Genomic DNA, 21,628 nt, shown 5'->3' with positions numbered 1-21,628 from the left:
CCTTCAGTGCCATGTTGATCTGAGAAAGAGAAAACTTGCACTAGAGAACAACCAGGATAGAAGCAAGAATCTTTTATAAGCTAATCTTAGAAATGACATTTCATCACTTCTGTTGAATTCTGTTGGTCACTTAACCAGCCCAGGTGTAATTTATAGGAGAGAACTACACAAGGGTGTGAATACCATGAGCTGGTGGTGATAATTGGAAGCCATCTTGAAGGCTGCCTACCACAGTTTGCAAATTAAAATTTTGTTAGAATAGATTAACTCAGTTTTTGCCCCCAGCTTTTCCCAATCCCCCAAACTATTACAAAATACAAAAGATCACCAGGGAAAAAAATCTGAAAGGAACGCAGTGTTGAGGGACGAAAGCCCCTATAAAATGTATATTGTTCTCTCATCTCAGGGGAACTTCCTGATTTTTATTTTAAATCTGACATGTTGATGTGTGTGGTTTGGGGAAGAAGGGAGTCAAGACAGTAGAATGGGTGGAAGGATCTGGATGCGCCTTGGTCCTGAGGTCATTTGTGTTTTGGGGGACCTGAGGCCCCACTGCCTCTGAGACGGGATAAGGGGTTTAGGATTCAGTGCAGGCTGAAACTTGGGAGAGGCTCATGGCTCCTGGACTCTTTCATTGTGCCGTTTTAGATGAAGTACAAGAAGCAGAGATTTGTAAGAGATACTCCAGTTTTTACAAATAATTATTTGAAGAAAAAGATATAAATACTTTAATCACGAATGTCTTGAAAGTGACTTTAAGTATTTCGGGGGTGGGGTGGAGGAGAATTTAGTTTATGCCAAAACAGTCTACTGAGGTCCAGTAGGAAATAACATCTGGATAAATAATGATATTCTACAGCCCCCTCTTAGCTATTAAGCCATACAGATAATAAAAGAAGTGCATGGGTACATATTAGGTAATGCACCAGTTTTATAGATAGGTGACATTTTTATATCACACATGCAGAGCTTTAAGAAAAGTACATGTCTGTATAGTATTTTGGTGAATAATGGTAATGCAAAAGCAAACTGTAATATCAAATAAATTTGAATGCATTTATAGTACATACAGTCAAAGGAAATTTATCAGTAAAAATCATCACAAAACAAAATAGAATAAATTTGAATAAATTCCTACAGAGGCAGTCACAGAATATGTTGATAAATATTTCAACCTACACTGATATAAGCGTAACATAAAATATTAATTTTGAAGGAATTCCATGTCATGCATCTAGTAAAAGCCAATATTTTACTGAAGAGTAAGTATATATGTACCAAGCAACAGGCAGAAACAGAATCAATTTTCCCTGAGTAGCTCGAATCTGATGTTTAATGACCATATGTCTGCTCGCTTTGGGCCCCAGTCATATGGATGAGTCTTAGTTGTCAGGGGACTAGCCCAGACCCAGCCTCTTGTCAGCGGAGCAGTCCGTGGCCTCCCTGCCTACCTCGGGGCCCCTCTGGCAGACTGAGGAGCTAAACAGTGAGCTGGCATGGCCTCCCTGTCTTCCTCAGCCAGAGGAAGCCCATGGATTTCTCCATCCCAGGCCAGACCTGTTGGTGGCCAAGGGTGGATAGTAGGCAGGACAGCCATGCAGTAACTACGTCAGCTGCTCGGCTGGGCCCTGGGAGGTGACGTGCCCAAAGTCATTGTTTGTTGTGAAAATGGAGCAACTTCATAACCCACAGTTGACCCTGGCGCCCTTTACACATCCTCCCTTTCAGACCGTGAGCTCTGTGGCCTCGGAACAGTCTGTTTCCTGTGCCGGATCCATATGTGGTCCCCCTGCAAGAGTGTGAAGAACCTGAGCCTTCCCATGAGCATGGTTCCCCTGTTGCTGTTCATGCTTTAGAAAAAGCTGTGCCACAATCCAGAGTCCCCCAGGGTCCTATCTTGGGACATTCAGCTGAGCCCCTTACAGGCAGCCACATGGCCCCTTCTGTTCTGCTGTCAGCCGGAATTCAGCCCACCCAGCTGAGAGCGTGGAAGAAAGTAAACCCCGCACCTCTGCCTGGGGAGCGGCGCCTCGGGTAATAGTACCACAGAGAAAAATGGAGCACAACCAGGGCGACAGAATGCAGAGGGATGTGGCTACGGCGGCCTCCATGTGGGGCCTTGCCACCTCCTCTACAGGAGAGGGAGCGCTAAAGACCTGAACATCAGCTGGTTTAGTGGCTCACCGTGAGGGCAGAGAGGAGTTTGTGGGGAGCACAGGGTTTGGCAGCAGAAAGATCTTCCATCAGTTGTATAACCTCCTTAGGCCTTAGCTTCATTATCTGTAAAATGATCACATGTGCCTCATGGGGTTCTGACGAAGATTAAGTTAGATAATGTATTTACAGGTACTAGGACTGTTTCTGTAACATAGTAAGAGTTCAGTAATTCCAGTTAAAAATAGAAAAATCTGTGTAATGCTGTATGATGACTCTCATAACCCCTCTAGTTTAATCTGTAAACAAAAAGACTGGATCTCTAAAATCTTTGCTTGTTCTAAACTTCTCTTCCTTAGATTAGTACCCATTTTTTTTATTTCCAAGTCCAATACTCATCCCGGCTCCTTGTTTCCACTTCTGCAGCAGGAGCACAGACGGGGTGGAGAGCACATCTGGAAAGTGGAAACAGCTGTGGGTTTACAGAGCTCTGGCCTCAAGCTGCTTCCTTCTGGCCTGAAGCTGCTTCCTACAGCTGTGCTGCCTCTGAGCCTCAGTTTCCTCATTGATAGGGATCGCGTTGTCTACATCACAGGTGATGAGAATTATTACTAGATAGAAGGTACCTGTAGTTGCTGGCACAGCCTGGTGACCAACACGAGGGAACTGTTATCACTGTGTCTCAGTGTCAAGGGGCCTTTCATCCTGGGCACCTCGGGCCCCTTCACAGGATGTGCTCATGAGCCCTGTCTGCCTTGGATCTCTCTCACCATGATCACAGTGGCCTTGTCAGCTCCTGGCAGCATCCTTCACATCTGCCTAATTAGTGGAGAGATGGCTGGGTGGACAGCCGAGGAGTAGGCTCTGGCTCACGTGTGAGATGTGATGCCCACGTTGAGGAACCGACTCGCAGTGAGCGGTGGAGGCTGCAGAAATGATGGTCTAACTTTCTCACCAAAGCTGGGTTTTGTGCTTCCAGGGCAGTGTGGATCTCTTCACTTGAACATACTCGAAATCTTAATAGTCTTTAATTAGTGATGCCTCGTAGGATCACAGTAGGTTTTAGCCTCAAAGCCAAAAAGCTATGAATTATTACAAATCATAGTGTTATTTTGTGGCAGAATATCTCCTGACCAACCAGAAAGGACAAGTAGGTTACATATTAAACTGGCTGCAGAAGTCCCAAGTTCTGAGAAGCAATGAGGCGGCAAGGATATTGTTCACAGGCCTTCTCCCATCTGCACTGCAGGGTAGGTTCTGGAGTTGGGTGCCTGGGTGCCCGCTCTTGGCCAGGTCACTTATGTCTTTTAAGCTCGATTTCTACCCTTGCAAAGTGAAGGCGTTAATGGCGTTTACCTCAGCATATTCTTGAGAGACTTCATTGACATGACTGTACAAGTAAAATGCTTAACTGTACCAGGTCCATTTTAAGGACTCGAATAAATGTTAGCTGTTGTTTTTATTTACAGCAAGCAGTTTTTGAAACTCATACCCTTCATCTGGCAGTTTTTTACTCTTTAGAAGTAGTTGTAATAATTTTCGAATCCTAAATTAGACCCTGTCAGTTCACAGGGAAAGTCTGTGATGTCTTTGAAGATACCTGCCTTGGTTGGTTGCAGAATAACCAGATGGAATGTTAGCATCTTTCGGATCATGTACTCACCCACATTATAAGTGAATGTTTGGATGTAAGGGCTGTGCCTGCATCCAATCTGTGTGTGTTCTCAGTGCTTGGATGTGGGCCCTTGGCTATTACAGCAGCCAGGAGGCATTTGAGGTTTAGAGCTCGGAGTCGAGAGGACGACCAGCTTCCTGGTTTACATCCTGGCTCTATCACTGTCAGTGTGTGTGACCTTGGGTGAGTTGCTTAACCCAGCTGTGTCCTCATGTGTTAAAATGTGGTCAAGTTCATTTCCCCCCAGGGTAATTGTAAAGCCTGAATGAGATCAGTGAGGAGTGATTTGCAGTATGATCATACTAAACCGAGAGCAGTCAGTACCATGTTCCCGTTCCCAGCAGGACGTGGGCAGGCCCAGCACTCATCTGTGCACCTTGCAGTTCATTGGTGGTAAGGATAGCTGATAGATACACAAAGGAAAAAATGTCTTTCTCATTTTAGCAGTGATTGGGTTAGATATCCATTTAGTGCATGACCTTAGTTATATGTGAAAACTTTTTAGTTTTGAAGTCGAATTCATAAAAGAGAGTAGAGTGGTGGTCGCCAGGGTCTAAGGGGGTAGGAGAAATGGGGCAATATTGGTCAAAGGGTACAGAGGTTCAGTTATGCAGGACGACTGAGTCCTGGAGATTTAATGTACAGCATGGTGACTATAGTTAATAATACTCTATAGTATACTTGAAATTTGCTAAGAGAGTAGATTTTGAGTATTCTCAACACAAAAAATAGTAACTTGGTGAGGGGATGGACATGTTAATTTGCTTAATGGTGGCAGTCATTTCACAGTGTATAATATATCAAAATATCACATTATATACTTTAAAAATGTACAGTTTTTATTTGTCCATTATACCTTAGTAAAACTGGAAAAAAAATACAAATTTCAGTGATGTCGCAGTGCTACTTCTGAAGTAAGAGCTTTGTAGAATTATCACGTGACACCTCTCATAATTGGCTGACTTTGGGTTAAGTATGAGGTCTGATTATCCCAATCTGGCCTCTAAGCTTTTTGCTGTTTTGTTCACCATACTTACGTAAACAGGTGTCGTCTGGGTAAACATTTATGAAAGTCAAAATACCAAATATAGAACCAGGCTGGATGCTACACCAGGAGCAGCAAAAAAACATCATCTGTTACACTTAATCGTTGTAGCTAGTTTTTGTTCTGTTGGTTCGATAGTGTTTGTAGTTGACTTATAAATGTATTTGAGATTTTATACCAGTTTTCTGTTTCTGCACATTTAAGGACTATTTTAATAAAAATAAGTTACATTAACATTGAGAGTCAGTGAGTTTCTCTTTTAAAGAGGGTCCACACATCAGTCAAGAAACAAGGGCTAGTTATTCAGAGTGTGCAGAAAAGAGTAGATTCCCGTGGACGGCTGATTTTTCCGATTTACTGGATACTCAGTACACATTTCTCCATCCAGCTCACGCACTGGACAGAAGAGCACTTTTACCCTCTTAGATTCTCTGAGCGTTTGGCAATCAGGTTATTTTGGAGGTGTGGAAGAGCTGCTTTGGTTCTCATGAAGGGGTGTTTCTCCATCTTCCATATTCTATTTGTCAGGCATAGCCACTTCCAGATATTTATTTTTCCGCCTTTAAATTAGCCACACCATTTTTCTATCTCCTGTTATTTTCTTTTCACATTATTTATATTGGGAAGTTGACTGTTGGCATGTTCTCAGCCCCTCCCCATTCCCCCGGTAATAATATCTGGGCTTTCTCGAGCCTTCTTTCCAGAGGAGCTCTTTACAGATTACACCGCTTAGTCCCCGCAGTTGTTCCTGGAGGCAGGTAGGATCAGACAGTGTCTGAGTGTGAGAACAGAGGGCTGGAGTGAGTGAGTCCGAGGAAAGCAGTGGGTTACTTTTATGTTAGCGTGTCTGCTTTAGACAGACTTCTGCATTTGCATCTGTTTTCTTTCGTTTTTTTTTTTCTTCAAAGCATTTTTCAAGTGATAACAGTCGTTAACTTTATTGCTGCAGAATGAAGTAAAAGGGACATTCATGTAAATATTGAGAAATAAGAACCTTCATTTAGACTCTTTTTAGGGTCATTAAGAAAGAGCAATTTTAACTGTCAGTTGTGGTGTGATTTTTGCCTAAGATTTCAAGTGTATATAAATTGATCTTAAATTCTGAAATTGAGTGATCAGAAGAAACCCCTCTAATATAGCTATCTAAATTCTATTCAGTTTTGCTATTTGAAGGTACAAGCTCCGATCATTTCATAATTTTGTTCTGTTTCTTTTTAAACGTTATGAGCTTCGAAGTCAAAAGACCTGGCTTTGTATCATGGGCTGGTTACATGATCTGTCTTCTCACTTTCTCCTCCTAATGGAGGTAATAATGCCCACTTCAAAGAATGCTTGTTAAAACTAAGAGCGTGTGCATGAGAGACTAAGCACAGTGTAGGTGTCAATAAAACCTAAAAATAAAAAAGGTGAAAAGCTAAAAAACCTGCAATGACCTTTCTCTTCTAAAGGGTAAAATCCCAATTCTTTGATGCTCTGTTCAAGACCCTCCATAGTCTGGCCTGGATTGACCTCATAACTGAGTTGTATTCTAGCTAGAAAAACAGTTTAACTCTATTTTCCACAAAACACAGTACAGTGTTTTTCAAACTCTTTGACCAAGACCCCCATTTCAGTAGGAAATGCATTTTACATATGAACCAAAAGTTTCATGAAGCAGTATTTCATCTTGCCACATGAAATACATTCTATTCCGTTTCAGTGAGGAAGCAAATGCTGGTCTTAACCCATTAAACCGTGAACAACACTGATTTAGAAGGTCCTCCATCTCCGTTTCTTGAAATTCTACCCATCCCTCAAGACTCAAACCCTTTCATGAAATCTTCCCTCATTTTGGCATCTGGTGGCCTTCTCTGAACTTAAATATTTTTTCTCAGTCTCATTTACAACATTTACTGCAAATTGGCCTTTATGTTAATTATTGATTTATTGCCTGTTTCTGTGCCTAGATGGTATTCACCTCCAGGTCTTGGTCCCAGATATTAACCTGTGCATGTAGCATGTGTCCTGCCCGCTGAAGTCCTCTGAGGTGTTTGTTGAGAAGTTGTATTGTCTTGGATGCATTGCTACCTTTGTGCTGACATCTGCAAGCCATAAAATTCAAGTTTATGTGTGGACTCTTGTTAGCAGGGAGCTCCTTGTTCTACTACAGCTTAGATTGGACATTTTCATCTGTTGGGCTGCCTTGGATTCCTTGTGTATTTGGGAAAGAATAATATTAGGTTGGGACTGGGACCCCAGCTTCTAAACGGAGATTCTCAGTTTCCTGTTTCTTGACATGACTTTGCTGGATCTCAGAGGCTCCTTTCAGCCCCAGCAGTATATGAGCAAAGATCAGTAGTAACACCTTCTCTCTGATTAAGCACAGCCTGATATCTTTAAGCCTTGGGCCTTCGTGTCATGGAATAGATAATGATTTTAACCTACGAGACCTGCATTTTATAGCATGAGACATTTTTAGATGTTTTCATGTGCGTACGCATCTCTTACAGATGCTGTATGTGAGGGTATTTATACATAGTATTTTATTCATATAGAGCCTTTCATCTACAGTGAAATAATATTACATAGACCAGAATAGAACATTTATATCTTTATACCTCATCTTACATTTGGAGTCCACTTTTGAGATCCTGACTAATGACAAGATTTAGAGAAGGCCAGGAACCATTTGATGTTTATACAAATTATCTACCCAAAGGTCACCCTCAGTTAAATGAACTGATTTAATTTAGCAAAGTTATTTCTTTCTCTTTCAAATCTAATTTAAGAAACTTGACTGAAATAGTGATAGATACCAGAGAACGACCTGTGTAGCAATATAAACTAACAAATCTAGACATAGCAGCATCTATCTTGGAACTACACATGGATAAAATATATGTCAGAAATATCTAGGAAATTATAGATTAAAAAATTAACATCTAATGAAGCAAATGGTGAAAAGATAAAAACACTGATAACTGCACGATAAAAATCTAGTGAAAGTTAGTGATGCATAGTTTTTATAATGACATTCTTTTTGAAGAGACTGGTAGACCTTTAAGTTTTATTAGTAAATCTTTTCATTATTGAGAAATTTTTTCCTTTTGAGTATCAAACACTTATAGGGACTTATGAAATGAGTTTAGTTTAATTTGCTGCTCAGAGATTTTGCAAATAAGCTTCCTTATTTAGATTCTTCCCAGTCCAGCCTGCCATTTACCAGAGCTAAAATGTGTGTCAGAGGAAGTAGGATTTGTCTTAAAAGAGATTTGGAGAAAATCTTCCTTCAGTATTTAAAGTGCTTGACAAAGTCATGTTCTCATGGAAGTTTGTTTTGAGATGAAGTTAAAAATAAGATGGCTTATTTTACATTACAGACTGAAAGCCTGTCTGATAGTGTCGACATGGAGCGCTAATTAATCACCCAGGGTCTCCTCATTCACACTGCATGAAGCTTCCCTACTGGCTGAGGCTCAAGGGCAAACCGTGGGCTTCCAGCTAGCTTATTTTTCATAAGCATTATGCTACCTCTATAAATTAATGTGAACCTAATGTATACTGTCAGTGGTTTACTTTCCCATGGCGACCCTCTCTGGTTAAACAGCTTTAAATGAAATTTTATATTGAGAATGAAGAGTTTCTTGCAGAGAGGAAAAAAGGAAAATTTTAAATCTTCTTTGTAATCTTTGTTCCTGTGGTATGTACTGTTTCATTTCCAGTAAAAAACTGCTAGATTAATTGAATAATGTACACATGACATGTTCATTGCTTTTGTTATTAGAAAAGTGAGCCTATATTGATGTTATTTCCATGATATTTTTAATTGCAACAATAGTATGTTTACGGAATGCATTCCGTACACAAAACACATAATTAATTCTCACATCAGTTCTATGTGGATGCTATTACTACCTCCATTTAACAGGTGATAAAATTATGTCACTTTGTCCAGAGTCACATCTAGGAAATGCTGGGGCCCAGATTTGAACCATGGTTTGTCATCAAAGGCGATGCTCATGTACTAGTCATGATTCATGCAGTCCCTTTGTACTATCCCTTTTAACTGGAGGAAAATACCAATGGTCTTAGTCTTTAAGATATAATTCTTAGTTCTATATTGATTTTTTACATTCATCTGAATTCATAAATCATTTTAGGAGCACATTGATCTCTAGTACATTGTGTTATGCAGCTTTTGGTTGGAGAAGAGAAAGTTGTGGGCATGTTTAACCAGAGGAAATAGGTGCAGCTTATTCACACATCACTCACGCTGCTCTTCATCTTGAGATGATTCCAAATAGTTCTCATAGAAAAGGAAAATTCCCAAGTGTACACACATGGGTAGTTTCTAAGGCAGTGACTGCTGAGAACCCAGCCTTCTATACTGAAGCTCTGAATGGTTTGCCTGCAGCTTATCCTACATGTAAATTAATTTCCAAGAGTCTGTGTAATAAACTCTTATATGAAAGAACATATAAAAGAATGATTTGTCCAAATCCATTTCCCCTATTAAAAATACCTAACTAGAGAGAGCAGAGTGCTATTTCGTGGTTTATATGGGTTCTGGGTTAAGCCAATACTCTTCTCCTTAGTATGCAGCGCTGATGTTCTTGGTTGAAAAGAATTCATTCCATTCCTTTTTATAGTGTTGTGAAAAGTTGGACAGAGAGAAAACTGAGCTGAATATACAGAATAAATAACTCAGTGGTGCCGTCAGTCTGCCCTTTTGTTTTCAGGCATTCTCCCTCCCAAATCTTTGTGAGTCATTGAGCCAGTGAGACCGATCAAAGATGCCTCAGTGTATAGAACATTTTATGTGGAGATTTATTTGTCATCCATAACAAAGGGCTAATTGCCTCCAGGCCTTCTTTCACATGATAATCAATGGATTTGGATCTCCTGGGTGTGCTCCATGTATCCTGCATTCATCTCAAGATGTTTTAGGTTTGGATTGAATATAAAGCATCAGAAAGATGATGTCAATCCAGTACAGATATTAAAGGGGTTTTAAATATGACTATGGAAATGTAAAAAAGAGCCTAAAATGAAGGTACCTGCCATCATGGGGTTTTTTTTGCGCTTGTTTGCTTTGATCAGAATTATAACTTCTGTGATAGTTATTAAGAAGGCTATGTGGCATTTCTAGGATGTCACATGTTTCTCTTAGAATCTAGTGTTTCAAAAGACCCACCTGGGAGAAAATTCATTTCTTGTTTTAATGTGAAATTGAGGTTCTCAAGGATGATTTCTTGGATGCCTTTGTTACTAATACTATCAATAAGATTTTATTTTAAAGAAATATCCTGAATTCTAACAAGTGAGTGTATGGGACTTTGATTATGGTTTCCTTTAGTGGCGTTGCCTCACTGGCACGTGTGTCTGCGTGCGTGTGCACTGTGGGGGGAGATGGGTTAGGCAACTCATTCTATGTAATGTCCGAAGGCCTGAAGTTATGTTCTTTTGGTGTTCTTTAATAATTATTTCTAATAATTTAATAATTTAATTGGTGTTCTTTAATAATTATTTCTAATAATTTAATAATTTAATTGGTGTTCTTTAATAGTTATTTCTAATAATTTAATAATTTAATTGGTGTTCTTTAATAATTATTTCTAATAATTTAATAATTTAATAATTATCTCTAAGGCACCTGTTTACTAACGTTTACCTGAAATATGGAGTTATTTCTTTAGGAGTTTCTTTTCTAAGAAACATGATGACATCTGGGGGAAAAGTGACTCCGTTACTAAACAAATGTCTTTGCTCTAGGCAATGTATAATTCTTTCATTATACACTTTTCCCCCAGATGTCATCATGTTTCTTAGAAAAGAAAGTAGATGTTATTGGCAAAACAAACTTCAATTTTTTTAAGATAAAATTTTTTAATTTGAAATTAAAACACACACACAGAGATACACAGACATAGCGAGTGTTTGCATTAGGTTGAAAAAAATTAAAAGTACCAGAAATAGCTAACATCTTTTCTGCCTTCTCAGCTCTGACTGAGCTGAATTCAACAGGGCAGACCAGAGCAAGCCATGGGTGCTGAGAACCATGTTGGATGGAAAGGAAACACCAACCCCTCTTCTGTAAAATAATACTAAATGGCAGGAACTGTGAAGGGTCTGAGATGTTGCTTTGCCTGCCAGGTAACAAGTTACCCTGCCACAGTGTCATGGATGCTGGCAGAGACACCAGACTCGTAGGACAGAGACATAGGACTTTGCTAATCACAGCAGCACTAGTAGCTACTGTATCAATATTTTTCCCACTGTTTCTCTGAGCCCCGATTTCTACAGAGTGATGCAGAGAGGGCTATTTAACACCTGTATACATAGTGAGTTGTGTTATAAGAGGGGAACTCTGAGTTTAGGGAACCCCAGAGTTTTATAATGGGCAGTAAGCCTGCAGGATCTGTGTAAGGAACCACTAGCTCTGTCTTCCAAGGCTGTCTGCTATGGAAAGATTGTCTGCAACAAATGACTCACTTGTAACTCCCATCAGTTCTTCCCTCATAAGAAGTACAGAAATTTGAGAAAATTATCTCCTCACACAAAATACTCTGGAAACAGACACCAGATAAGCACAGATTCCATGAATAACTAATGTGCACTGATATTTAAGGGCTACGTATGTGCCAGATGACATAGCCAGTAGCTACAACGTGTATCTCACCCTGTTATTGTAACAGATGGATAAAATGTGATATTTTAACTACATCAAGTATCTTTATTGCATATCCTTTTCAGAAGGTCGTCTTCCCTTCATTTGTGTTGGGTTACCACAGTCCTGTGTAGCTGGGGCAGGTGGTGTTCTCCATATACACTTTTCATTCATTGACTTGACCGAATTCACACAGCTAGTTAATGTTCCTGCTGGCACTACACCTGGGGTTTCCTGCACCCAATCTGTTCATCTTTGAAATAAGGAAGGTTACTTTCTTTAATGTTTTCTTGCTCTGTGTTCCGTCTTTAATTTAATTGAGCACAAGCAGTCTCCACCATTTCAGCCTCTTTCTTTCTCTGTCATAATGTATCATTATAGGTGATAGACATGCCTTCTGTGGACTTTGGTGACACCTCTCGTTCCTGGTTTCCTGCTGCCGCTCTGTCTACTTCTTTGCAGTCTCCCCTCCAAGTTCTCTCTGTGTACTTTGTCATAAATCTAAGTGTTCTCTACAAATTCTTATGTGTCTTTAACAGTAACCACAATAGCAGTTATTTATCGAGCATGTTCTATGTGCTGGGCACTTTGCGAAGCACCTTATATGCCTTATCTTATTCAGTCTTCTCAATGACCCTATGAGATGGATACTGTTTTATAGAGGAAGAAATAGAGAGGTGAGAGGTTGAGTTATTTGTCCAGGGTCACACAATTAGTTTGTGGTGGAGCCCTGTTTCTAACCGTAGCCTGACTCTGGAGCTACCTTGCTGGCCAGGTTCCAGGCCCTCATGTGCCCAGGCACTTTCACCTGAGTGCCTGACACTCATCTGAGGGGCAGCTTATCTAAACCTGAACTCTAAAATTGATCTTTCTCCTAAAATATTTTCCCCTGTTAGTTTTCCTGACTTCAGAAATGACACTTCAGCCCACCAAGTGTCTGGGAACCTGGGAACTTTCTTAGATTCCTCTCTCTTTCTCATCTCCCACAAGTAATGCACTCATTCATTCAACAGGTATTTATTTGAGACCTACCGTGAAGTACACATTGTTCCAAGTTTGGGAGATACAGAATGAACTAAACATAAAAATCTCTGCTCCTATGGCACTTGCTTTCATAGAAATTAACATCCCCATTTTATAGATTTGGAAACTGAGAGAAATAGAGAGATTAAGTGATGTGCCCGAGGTTACATATTTAGGATTCAAACCCTGGCATCCTGGTTCAAGGAACCATGGTCTTAACGTTTCCCTCTCTGCTTCCTGTCATCAAGTCCTATAGACCAGTGATCTCCAACCTTTTTGGTACCAGGGACTGGTGCTCCTATGAGAATCTAATGCCTGATGACCTGAGGTGGAGCTGAGGCAGTGATACTAGTGCTAGGGAGCGGCTGCAGATACAGATGAAGCTTCGCTGGAGCCTGCCGCTCACCTCCCGCTGTGCGGCCCAGTTCCTAACAGGCCACGGACCAGTACCAGTTTACAGCCCAGGGTCTGGGGACCCCTGCTATAGAGTCTCCTCCTTAATCTTCTCTTCTATCTTCATCCGACTGTCACTGCCTTTTTGGGCGCATGTCATTGCCACTAGAATTACCGTAGTAGCCTCCCAGCTTGTCTCTACCTGCAGTCTCACCTCCCTTCAAGTCATTCTCTGAGCTGTACAGGAATGATTGCTATAAAATGTAATCTGATCCTATCACTGTTTTGCTAAAAATCCTTGGTTGGCTTCGAGTAGCTTGGCAGTGCCTTGGTCCCAAGGACACACACAGCCTGCTGTGATAAGGCCCCTGCTCAGCCACCTCTAGCCCAGGAATTCTCAGACTTTACCATGTATTACAGTTACTCCAAGGACTTGTTAAGATAGGGCTTGCTGGGCCCCATCCCCAGAGTTTCTGATGCTGCAGGCCTAGGGCTGCCTGCGAATTTAATTTCTACCAAGTTTCTGGGTACCGCTGCTGGCGCAGAAGCAGGACCCACTCTGTGAATAGCAGTGCTTGCCTGGGGCCTGGCCTGCCCATCTCTGCTCCAGCCCTCGAAGCACTTGCAGATACTCGAGGGATGTGCTGTTTCAGGCTTTGATCCTTTTGCACAAGCTGCTTCTCCTGTCTTCCTCTCTCTTTCTCTTTAAACACAGTTCAAGTGTCACTTCCGAAGAAGCTTCTTCTGACCCCACTGTGATCCCATAGCCTCAGCTCTGTGTTTCTGTGGCAACAGGTCTCCCTGCAGGCTCCATTCCCTGTGCCTGAGTTGTGGTCGTACTTATTTTTTTTTCCCCACTCACTGCTCTGTGGAAGTTGGCTCTTTAAGAAAAGACTCCATGTTATATATATATATATTTTTTACCCTCTGTCCCTAGCATCTAGCACCATACCCACTATACACTGAAGATACTTATTAAATGAATTACATAACCCTACCAGTGCTTTAAAAGAGTAATCCTATCGTAACTTTTATTTGCATTAACCTTTAAATCTTGCCTAAGATGTTTTTTAAAGCATTAGGGTGTTTCAACACAAAAACAGTATACATCTGAGAGTATTAAACTTTCAAAGCTGCCATTAGCTGGAGCTGCTCTGCTTGGCTGTTTAATGTAAACGGCAGGAGCTTATTCCTACAAAGGCTGATGTTCGTCCATAGATGATAACTCATTTCTTATGGTTTGAAATACTTGAGTTATCCCTCAGTCCTCTCCAGCTCTCAGACCATCTCTCTGGTCTGTTCTTAGCCTTGGTTTTATCTAATCAGAGAGTTACAGATGGAATGGCCTGGGCAGGGTGAGCCTTGTTTTTTCTGAGACAAAGATGAGTGGGCTGTAAACTAGCAGCCTCTGTATTTCCATCTAAAGTTGCATTGCTTCATCGCTGATGTTCCTTTCCCTGAGCCCGCATTGTCTGCGTGATTGCCAGGAAGAATATAGGTTTTGTTGCCTGCATAGCCCTTCCCTTTTCTCTCTCTTCTCATCTCAGATTACTTACTGGTTCTTGTCAGAATGTTAAAGCTCCAAACTCCAACAAAGGAATTTCCAAACAAGATATTGTCCCTGAATTGTGCCTTCTCTTATTGTGCATCAAGTTCAAAGGCAGAGAGCCCTTCCACCCTCTCTGGGAGAACGGGTGGAGAGAACAGGGGTCCACAGTGCTTGGGGACACTGAGGAGGCGCCTATCCTGCTCCCCCTCGCCCTTTCCCAGGCTCTGCTGTGTGGTATTGCTTTGGGACACTGTTTCTAGCTGTATCGTTCTGCTTCCAAAATTCCACAAGCAAGCAGAGGGCAGCCCTCTTTCATTCAGGTGGAGTGTGCCTGGATTACGTGTTCCTCCTCACACAAGTTAACAACAGTTTTCGTGTAGTTCAGAACCACTAGCGTTTCTTCTCGGTTATTTGGAAAGGAACAGCAGCCTCTGCTAGATCATTAGTCTCTAGAGCACCGTCACGCTCCTGCCTGTTCTGCCTGCTTTATTGTGAACAGGGAGCTTGTCGCTGAACTAAGCATGAAAGAAGTTAATCTGGTCTCTTATTTGTGTCTTAGGACCCTCTTGGTTGCAAGTAACAAAAAGCCCCCAAAGGAGCTTGAGCCAATGGGAATGAGGAGGGATGTATAATAGGGACCCAGGGGCGTTGCATGGGACCCAGGATCAGGACATGTGCCCGGGGGGTCCTGGGCATAAGGAACAGAGAGTGGTGAGGAGCAGAAGTTACTTTGTGTCTCTCTTCTGCTTTCTATATCTGAATGTTCTCTCCCTAGCACCCCTAGTCTGTTCTAGTATAAGGGAGACTGAGACTGACAGAAATCACCATGTCCAACACCCAATTCCTGAGGAAGAGAGACTGTCCCAACCTAGTATTTAATGGACTGGATCTCCATGAGTCACATGGACCCACCTTAGTCTAGATAAGGGAGAGTGCACCTGGGCCGCCCTTGACAAATATGGCTGCAGGGGCCCAATCTTGAGCTGTTTTTCAGAAGGAGGGGCACACTTTGAGAGGCTACCCCAATCAACATTGGTTATAATTTATATCCCACTTTCTTACAAAACGATTTTTTTTTAATGGGTATAATGAAATTAGAACCTATATACAAAGGTTATAACAAAGAGTGATAAGGTTAGGGAGAGAGAAGATGCATCAAGAAGCCCGGGTGAGAAGGAACTTATATTAATGTGGGATTTCAAAATGAGCAGGTTTTCAGATTCTGGAGCCAATATACCCAGAATTCCTGAACCAGAGAGCTGAAATGAGAAATAGAAAAGATTTGAAATTACACGCGATCTCGCTATCCTGACTAGAGTTTATTAGTTTCTTTTAAATGCACGGAGATACTTGTATGCACTGTTCTGGAAGGATCTTCAAGCTAGCGTCCAGGGAGGGAGCTGTATGATTGGAGGGCAGGTGCTCTCCGGTTAGCACAGTCCCCATCACGCCTGTTGTCTGAGCCCACGTCACATCCTTCCTTTACAAATGTGTGGGCGTCAGATCGTACACATGGGGAGGTGCAGCAGTTCAGATGAGAGGGCCCCTGGTCGCTGAGAACGAGGATGGCTTCTCATACTTGGAGGAGGCAGGACTTGAAGGAGGTTTCGTTGTTGTGACCCAGATGGGTCTGGGGAGAGGAGGCAGGCTGAGTAATTAATGCTTGAAGACAGGGAAAGAACTAATATGCATGAAGTTCTGGCTACACCATGATGGTCTCTTTGAATCTCACAAGACCTCATTGCCCTTCCAGTTGTCTTGTGCATTTCCTTACGTGCCCTTATCTCCATTTGACAGATGACAACTGTCGGGCTCTAAGAAGTCAGGAAACCCTCCTCTGATTCTTTTTCCCTTCGAAAAAGTTGTCGCCCCGGCCTTCAAAGCCCAACCCAGCCCATCTCCTGTTCCCCCTGCCGTGTGCACTCCGGCTCGGAAGCTGTTCCTACAGCGCACTGCACAGGTGTGCCTTAGCGCCGCAGCCAGACTGCTCCCTTGCCTGGACACCATTCCCCGACATCCACCGTCATCTCCTTCGTCTTTCTGCTGACACGTAGCTTTCTTAATGGAGACTTGCCTTGTCTGCTCTATTTTAATATTTAACACCTCCCTCCATCTTGCACCCATTTTGGTCCCCTTACGCTGCTCCCCTTTCCCCCGGTGCTTCTCGCTTTCTAAAATTCTGTGTTATCTACTCATTTAAGTTTCTTCGTATTGCCTTTTCCCTCCCCACACATCCTAAGTGGAATGTCAGCCCCATAAGAGCGGGCACTTTTGTCTCTTTTGTTTCCCAGCTTATCCAAGCCCCTAAGATGACTGCTTGGCTCGTAGTAGATGCTCAATAAATATGTATTGAATGAACAAAGAGCCTTTCCCAGGATCACGGAACCACGGAGAGCGTCAGAGCCGGGCTTCAGTAGGCTGCGTGTGTTCAGGCCACATGGAGGAGGGTCGTTAGGGCCAGGCAAAGTGAAAAAGGTTGACCCGGCTCAGATGTGAATGTCCTTTTACAAGTTTGAGTTTTATCTGTCCTACCATCTTATCATGAGGATCTCGGGCAGTTTGAATATACAAACTGGGACATAGGGACCCAGGGGCAAAATTGGGATTGATTTTCTGTGAATTGAATTTTCCATCAGCCCCTGCTTACTCCTTAGACACGGCACGGCAGGAATTATGCCCAGAGGCTTTTCCTGAAATCAGCCCCTGTTCTACAAAGACAGCATGTATTTTGTTAACATAACTGTTTAGCTCACTTGTATAGACTGCCCCACCTCACTCACCCCTGCCAGCATGGTGTGTTGTTCATACCAAAGTGTCAGAAAAATATCTAATAGAAAATATAGTTTCAGAGAAATATATCTTTCCTAATGGCATTCATTTCTTTCCTCTCTTCTTTGCCAAATGTTTTCAGTGCACCTCTCTTGTTTATTCAGGCAGAGCTTAAAATTAAAAAACAAAACAAAACAAAACATCAGAATAATGAAGAAATAGTTCCGCCCATTGTTATTTAAGATAATATTTTTGAGGCTCCAGTTGAGGTGAGATTGACCTGATTTTTGTCTTCGCCCATCATGTTTACCTTGCTGCCTCGTTATTTTAAGCCAGTTCATGGGATGCTGCACAGATGTCATTGACGTAATTGTTATTTTTTAAGCAGAGAGGACTGAAAATGTCCATTTAACAGTTGCTTGTGAACGTTCATGTACACCTATACATAACTGCTTCCTTTTATGAATAAAAGTAGCAGAGGGTGGTAGACATGTCTATTGATTTTAAATAATTTATTTTTTTAAAGTACGCAAGCTGAAATTTGCTTTAAAGAGAATTCAGACAGCAGCTAAAATACCCATGAAAGAGCTGTCCCTCAGAAGTGCCACTAGATCTCAAGCTAGCTATAAAATTAGCACCTGAGAGTTCTTTCTGTCAGGATATAAGATGGATTTTGAAAAGCCATCTATGTAGAAGATGCTGGAATCACAGACGTTATCCTTAGTACCTCCCTTTCCTTCACCCTTGCCCCACCTTCGCCATGTCCAGTCATCACCAAAAACGTCAGTTTTACTTCTAAATGGTCTCAATTTCATCTGTTCACCACATTCCGTCCAGGATAAGGTCATGTTTTATCTGCATGGCCTAAGCCGCTTTCTTCTAGTCCCCTTGTGTCCACTCTGGACTCTTTAATCTCTTCTATAGCCCAGATCATCATTTTTCTGAAGCCTAAATCTGCTAAAGACCTGCCTCCTCCATCGCAGCCCACTACACACAGACAGCCCTTAAATGGCTTCCTAACCCTCCCAGGATAATGACTACATTCCTTAATGTGGCTTACAAGGCCGTGCACGGGCTGGTCTGTGCTCGCATCTCTAATTGCAGACCTGCCGTACCTTCTCCTCCCAACTCCCAGCCCCGCCATTCTCTGCACAGCCACACCAGTCACTTTTTAGACCCTTTCACTTGCCTTTTACAGCCTTCCTGTACTTCTCTCTGGATCAAATTTCCCTCGTACAGTCTGTATTAGCCTTATTTTGTTCTCTTCTATAGCACCATCAAGGGCGATTTTGTCTTTTACACTCTGATCACTTATTAAAATCTCTTATCTCTTACTGGACTATAAGCTCGCTGGGGCAAGGACTGTATCTGTTTTATTATCTCCATTTATCACAGGAGAAAAGTAACGTCTAGCACAAAGTAGGAACTCATATTTGTTGACAATTGTAGATGGATGAATGAATGGCTTCTTGAAGTATCTGTTTTTGTACCAATTAGAATTGAGCACTGGTTCATTTCCAAGATGTTGGAGGTTTAGCAAGAACGAAAACAGCAAGTGGAGGAAGAGGTCTTCTGTTCGTAGGCCACAGAGAAAAGGAGGGGCAGATGCGTCCCTCCTGGCAGAGATGCTCAGTCATCCTAGTCACACGCTAGGGCCATTTTCCTCTCCAGCTTTTCCTGAGGATCAGCTCCGCTGGCTCTCGTTCTGCAAAGCCCAGGAGGCTTCCATCAGCATGCCACTCTCAGTTTCCACTTAGTGCCATTCTCATTCCTAAGTCAGGAAAACATACCTTCGTCTTGAATGCCTAGAAATTAAAGGAGCAATTCTGCGTCTTAGGACAAGACTGTCAGTGTCAGTATAGTTCTCTGTCCTTTATTTAAAGTCTGGATAAGTGTTTTATGCACATTAAGGAAGTACTAAAATAGTTTTAAGCTTGGGCCGAGGACTCATATTTCCTGAGCCACCCAACCCAGGCACCTATATGATCTTGGGAGAATTAAAGTTTCTAAGTCTCAGTTTCCTTTCTATAAAATGGGGATAATATCAGTACATATTGTATGGGATTGTTGTGGGATACTTTATACCAACACTGTTTAATCGTAGTGTAGTGTAAGCCACGTATATAATTTAAGTGTTCCAGTAACTGTATGTAAAAAAACAAAAGGAAAAAAATTTTTAAAGTAAAATGAAACAAGTGAAATTAATTTTAATATATTTTATTTAACCCAATGTAGCTAAAGTATTATTTCAACATGTAGTCAATAATAAAACAACTATTAATGAGATATTTTACATTCTTTTTATTCCTATTAAGTCTTTTAAATCCAGTGTATGTTTTATGCTTATGAGCACATCTCAGTTTGAACTAGCCACATAGCTAGTGGCTACTGTATTAGTGCTGTTTTAGCTAATTCATATAAAACATAGTAGTACCCAACTCGTACTTAGCATTCAATAAATGTTGGCAAAACTATCGTTATTAATTTTAAAACATCAAAAATTGTGTGGATAAACATTTGTACTGTGTGTTTGCACATTTTGCCATATGGGAGGATACATCAGATTTGTTTTTGTTTCTGTTTCAAAGGAATAGAGTTGACTTTAAGCGCTCTCAGCCGTTCCCTGTAAGTTGGCCTCTGGGTTTCAGAAGGTCAGTTTGGTGGTTTATGGCTGTCTTTTCTTTGGGGGTGGGAAGGGGGAACTCAGTGTGCCTCGTGTTGCATGCCTGTCTTTGGTTTTTTGGCTCTTCTCTGTTGAATAATTTGGAGCTGGAACAACTTGATTTTAAAACAAAACATATGGGCCGAGAGTAACAGGGAGGACATTTGCTAGTGACGTAGCCCCGAAGGGATGTGCAAGTTGAGGCCCGGCCCGTACCGTTCGCCTGCTTAGGTGTCCAGTGTTCTGTCTCCAGATTCTTAAACCCTTGTTTGGAAAGTCACAGAGCAGGAAGTAGTGGAGCAAGATTATAGAAGGATTGTCCGTGAATCTTCTTTAAATCCCATTTTTTCCCCTCTCTCCTTATTGTGAGAAACTATTGGTTTCCAATCCATTTATGTTGTTCGTGGAAGACAAAGGATTTTCAAAGTGCCTGGAAGAGAGAACTTTACACATTTAAAGAGGAGAATGTTGACCCGCTAGGAATTCCTCTGTTTTCTACTTTCCTCCGTTGCTGACCCCAGCATGGGACATTTCTTTTCTTCAATCAGTACTTAAGTGAAGGGAAGGTTTTCATCTCTACCTCTACAATTCCCCTTTGCTTCCTGGGGAGAGAATATGTGATGTCCTGGTCTTATCCCATCTAATTCTAACCTGAGTGCCTCAACTTTCTGCCCCGTGGGGGATGGGAATTTATCAGGACTGGTAAGAACATGTATGTCGATGGCAGACTTCTCTTGATTCACTTCTCTGCTCCACTAAGAAGCTGTGTGCCTCTGTGAGCCTCATTTTTCTCTTTCTTAAAATGGGGTTAATAATAGTGCCTATTTTAAAATAAACTTGCGATGCTGAAGAGAGACTTCCTACAAAGCACAAAGCACAGTGCTTGGCAAGTCATAAAGAGAAATAAATATTAGCAATTAGGCAGGACCCTCAGCAATGACATGTCCACCCTCTTCAGCAGCAAGAGGGACAGCTGATCACGATGTCCTCTGCCACAATATTTCACCCATCTTGTGGTGACACTGTGATTAAATACTGCATCAGGGGAGATGGTTGAACGTTTGTCCACAAAGAGCTTCAGCATTAGAAAGTCAGGCATTTCACCCGGAAGAGCTTGACGTCAGTGTGTGTGAAGTCAAGTGCTCAGTGATTTCTAGGTCTGATGGGATCCTACGTGTGTACTTGTCACCTGTTACCCTCTTATGCCTAGGACCTATAAATATGAGAGAGTAACATGCTGAACTGATTTACTTTTGTACACAACTGCCCGGGTAACTTTAAGCCTTTTGGGGAGACCGACGCCTTTGTTGTCTGGGTCGGAAACATAAAGTGAAGTAGCACTCTGACCTGGGTGGTGGAGGGGCCAACCGTAGTATTTCTGTTGGGATATATCGAAAGCAAGAAATCTTTCCAAACACTTTTCAGATCTCTAAGAGCAAACGTAGGAAAAAAGGGATCTCCAGTTTTTACCGAATCAAGGACCTGCTGAAGCTTTTCTATGAAGGGGCTCAGAACGTGTTGCCTACTCTTACTGCGGTGTCAGATCATTGTTGGGAGATTCGAGAAGTTTTACTTTTAAAAACATCACCACATTTTCAGCTCACGCAATTGTTTGTTTGTGCTTGTAAGTCCCCTCTTCCCTCTGTTCCTGCTTTTCTCCCAGCCCCTGTTGGATTTATTAGCTGATGCCTACAAAGTGTCACCCCTGGGGC

The 21,628-nt window shown here is 41.8% G+C and overlaps 1 protein-coding gene across 8 annotated transcripts in view; it reads left to right on the top strand.

The window, feature by feature from the left end:
• The window catches only part of TSPAN5 (tetraspanin 5), a 268,547-nt gene that overhangs the window by 215,001 nt on the left and 31,918 nt on the right, over window positions 1-21,628 (top strand). The window contains exon 1 of one of the 8 annotated variants that reach the window (XM_039845768.1): window positions 9,886-9,906. The exons of the other annotated variants lie outside the window; for them this stretch is intronic. Within the exon in view, the coding sequence (XP_039701702.1) occupies window positions 9,901-9,906 (6 nt within the window). The 5' untranslated portion in view covers window positions 9,886-9,900. Of the gene's footprint in view, window positions 1-9,885; window positions 9,907-21,628 lie in introns of those variants that run through there. 8 annotated transcript variants of the gene reach the window in all.

Source organism: Pteropus medius, unplaced genomic scaffold (assembly GCF_902729225.1).
Source record: "Pteropus medius unplaced genomic scaffold, Ma_sr-lr_union100, whole genome shotgun sequence".
In the NCBI taxonomy this organism is placed as follows: Eukaryota; Metazoa; Chordata; class Mammalia; order Chiroptera; family Pteropodidae; genus Pteropus; species Pteropus medius.
This window is presented reverse-complemented; position numbering and strand designations above follow the sequence as displayed.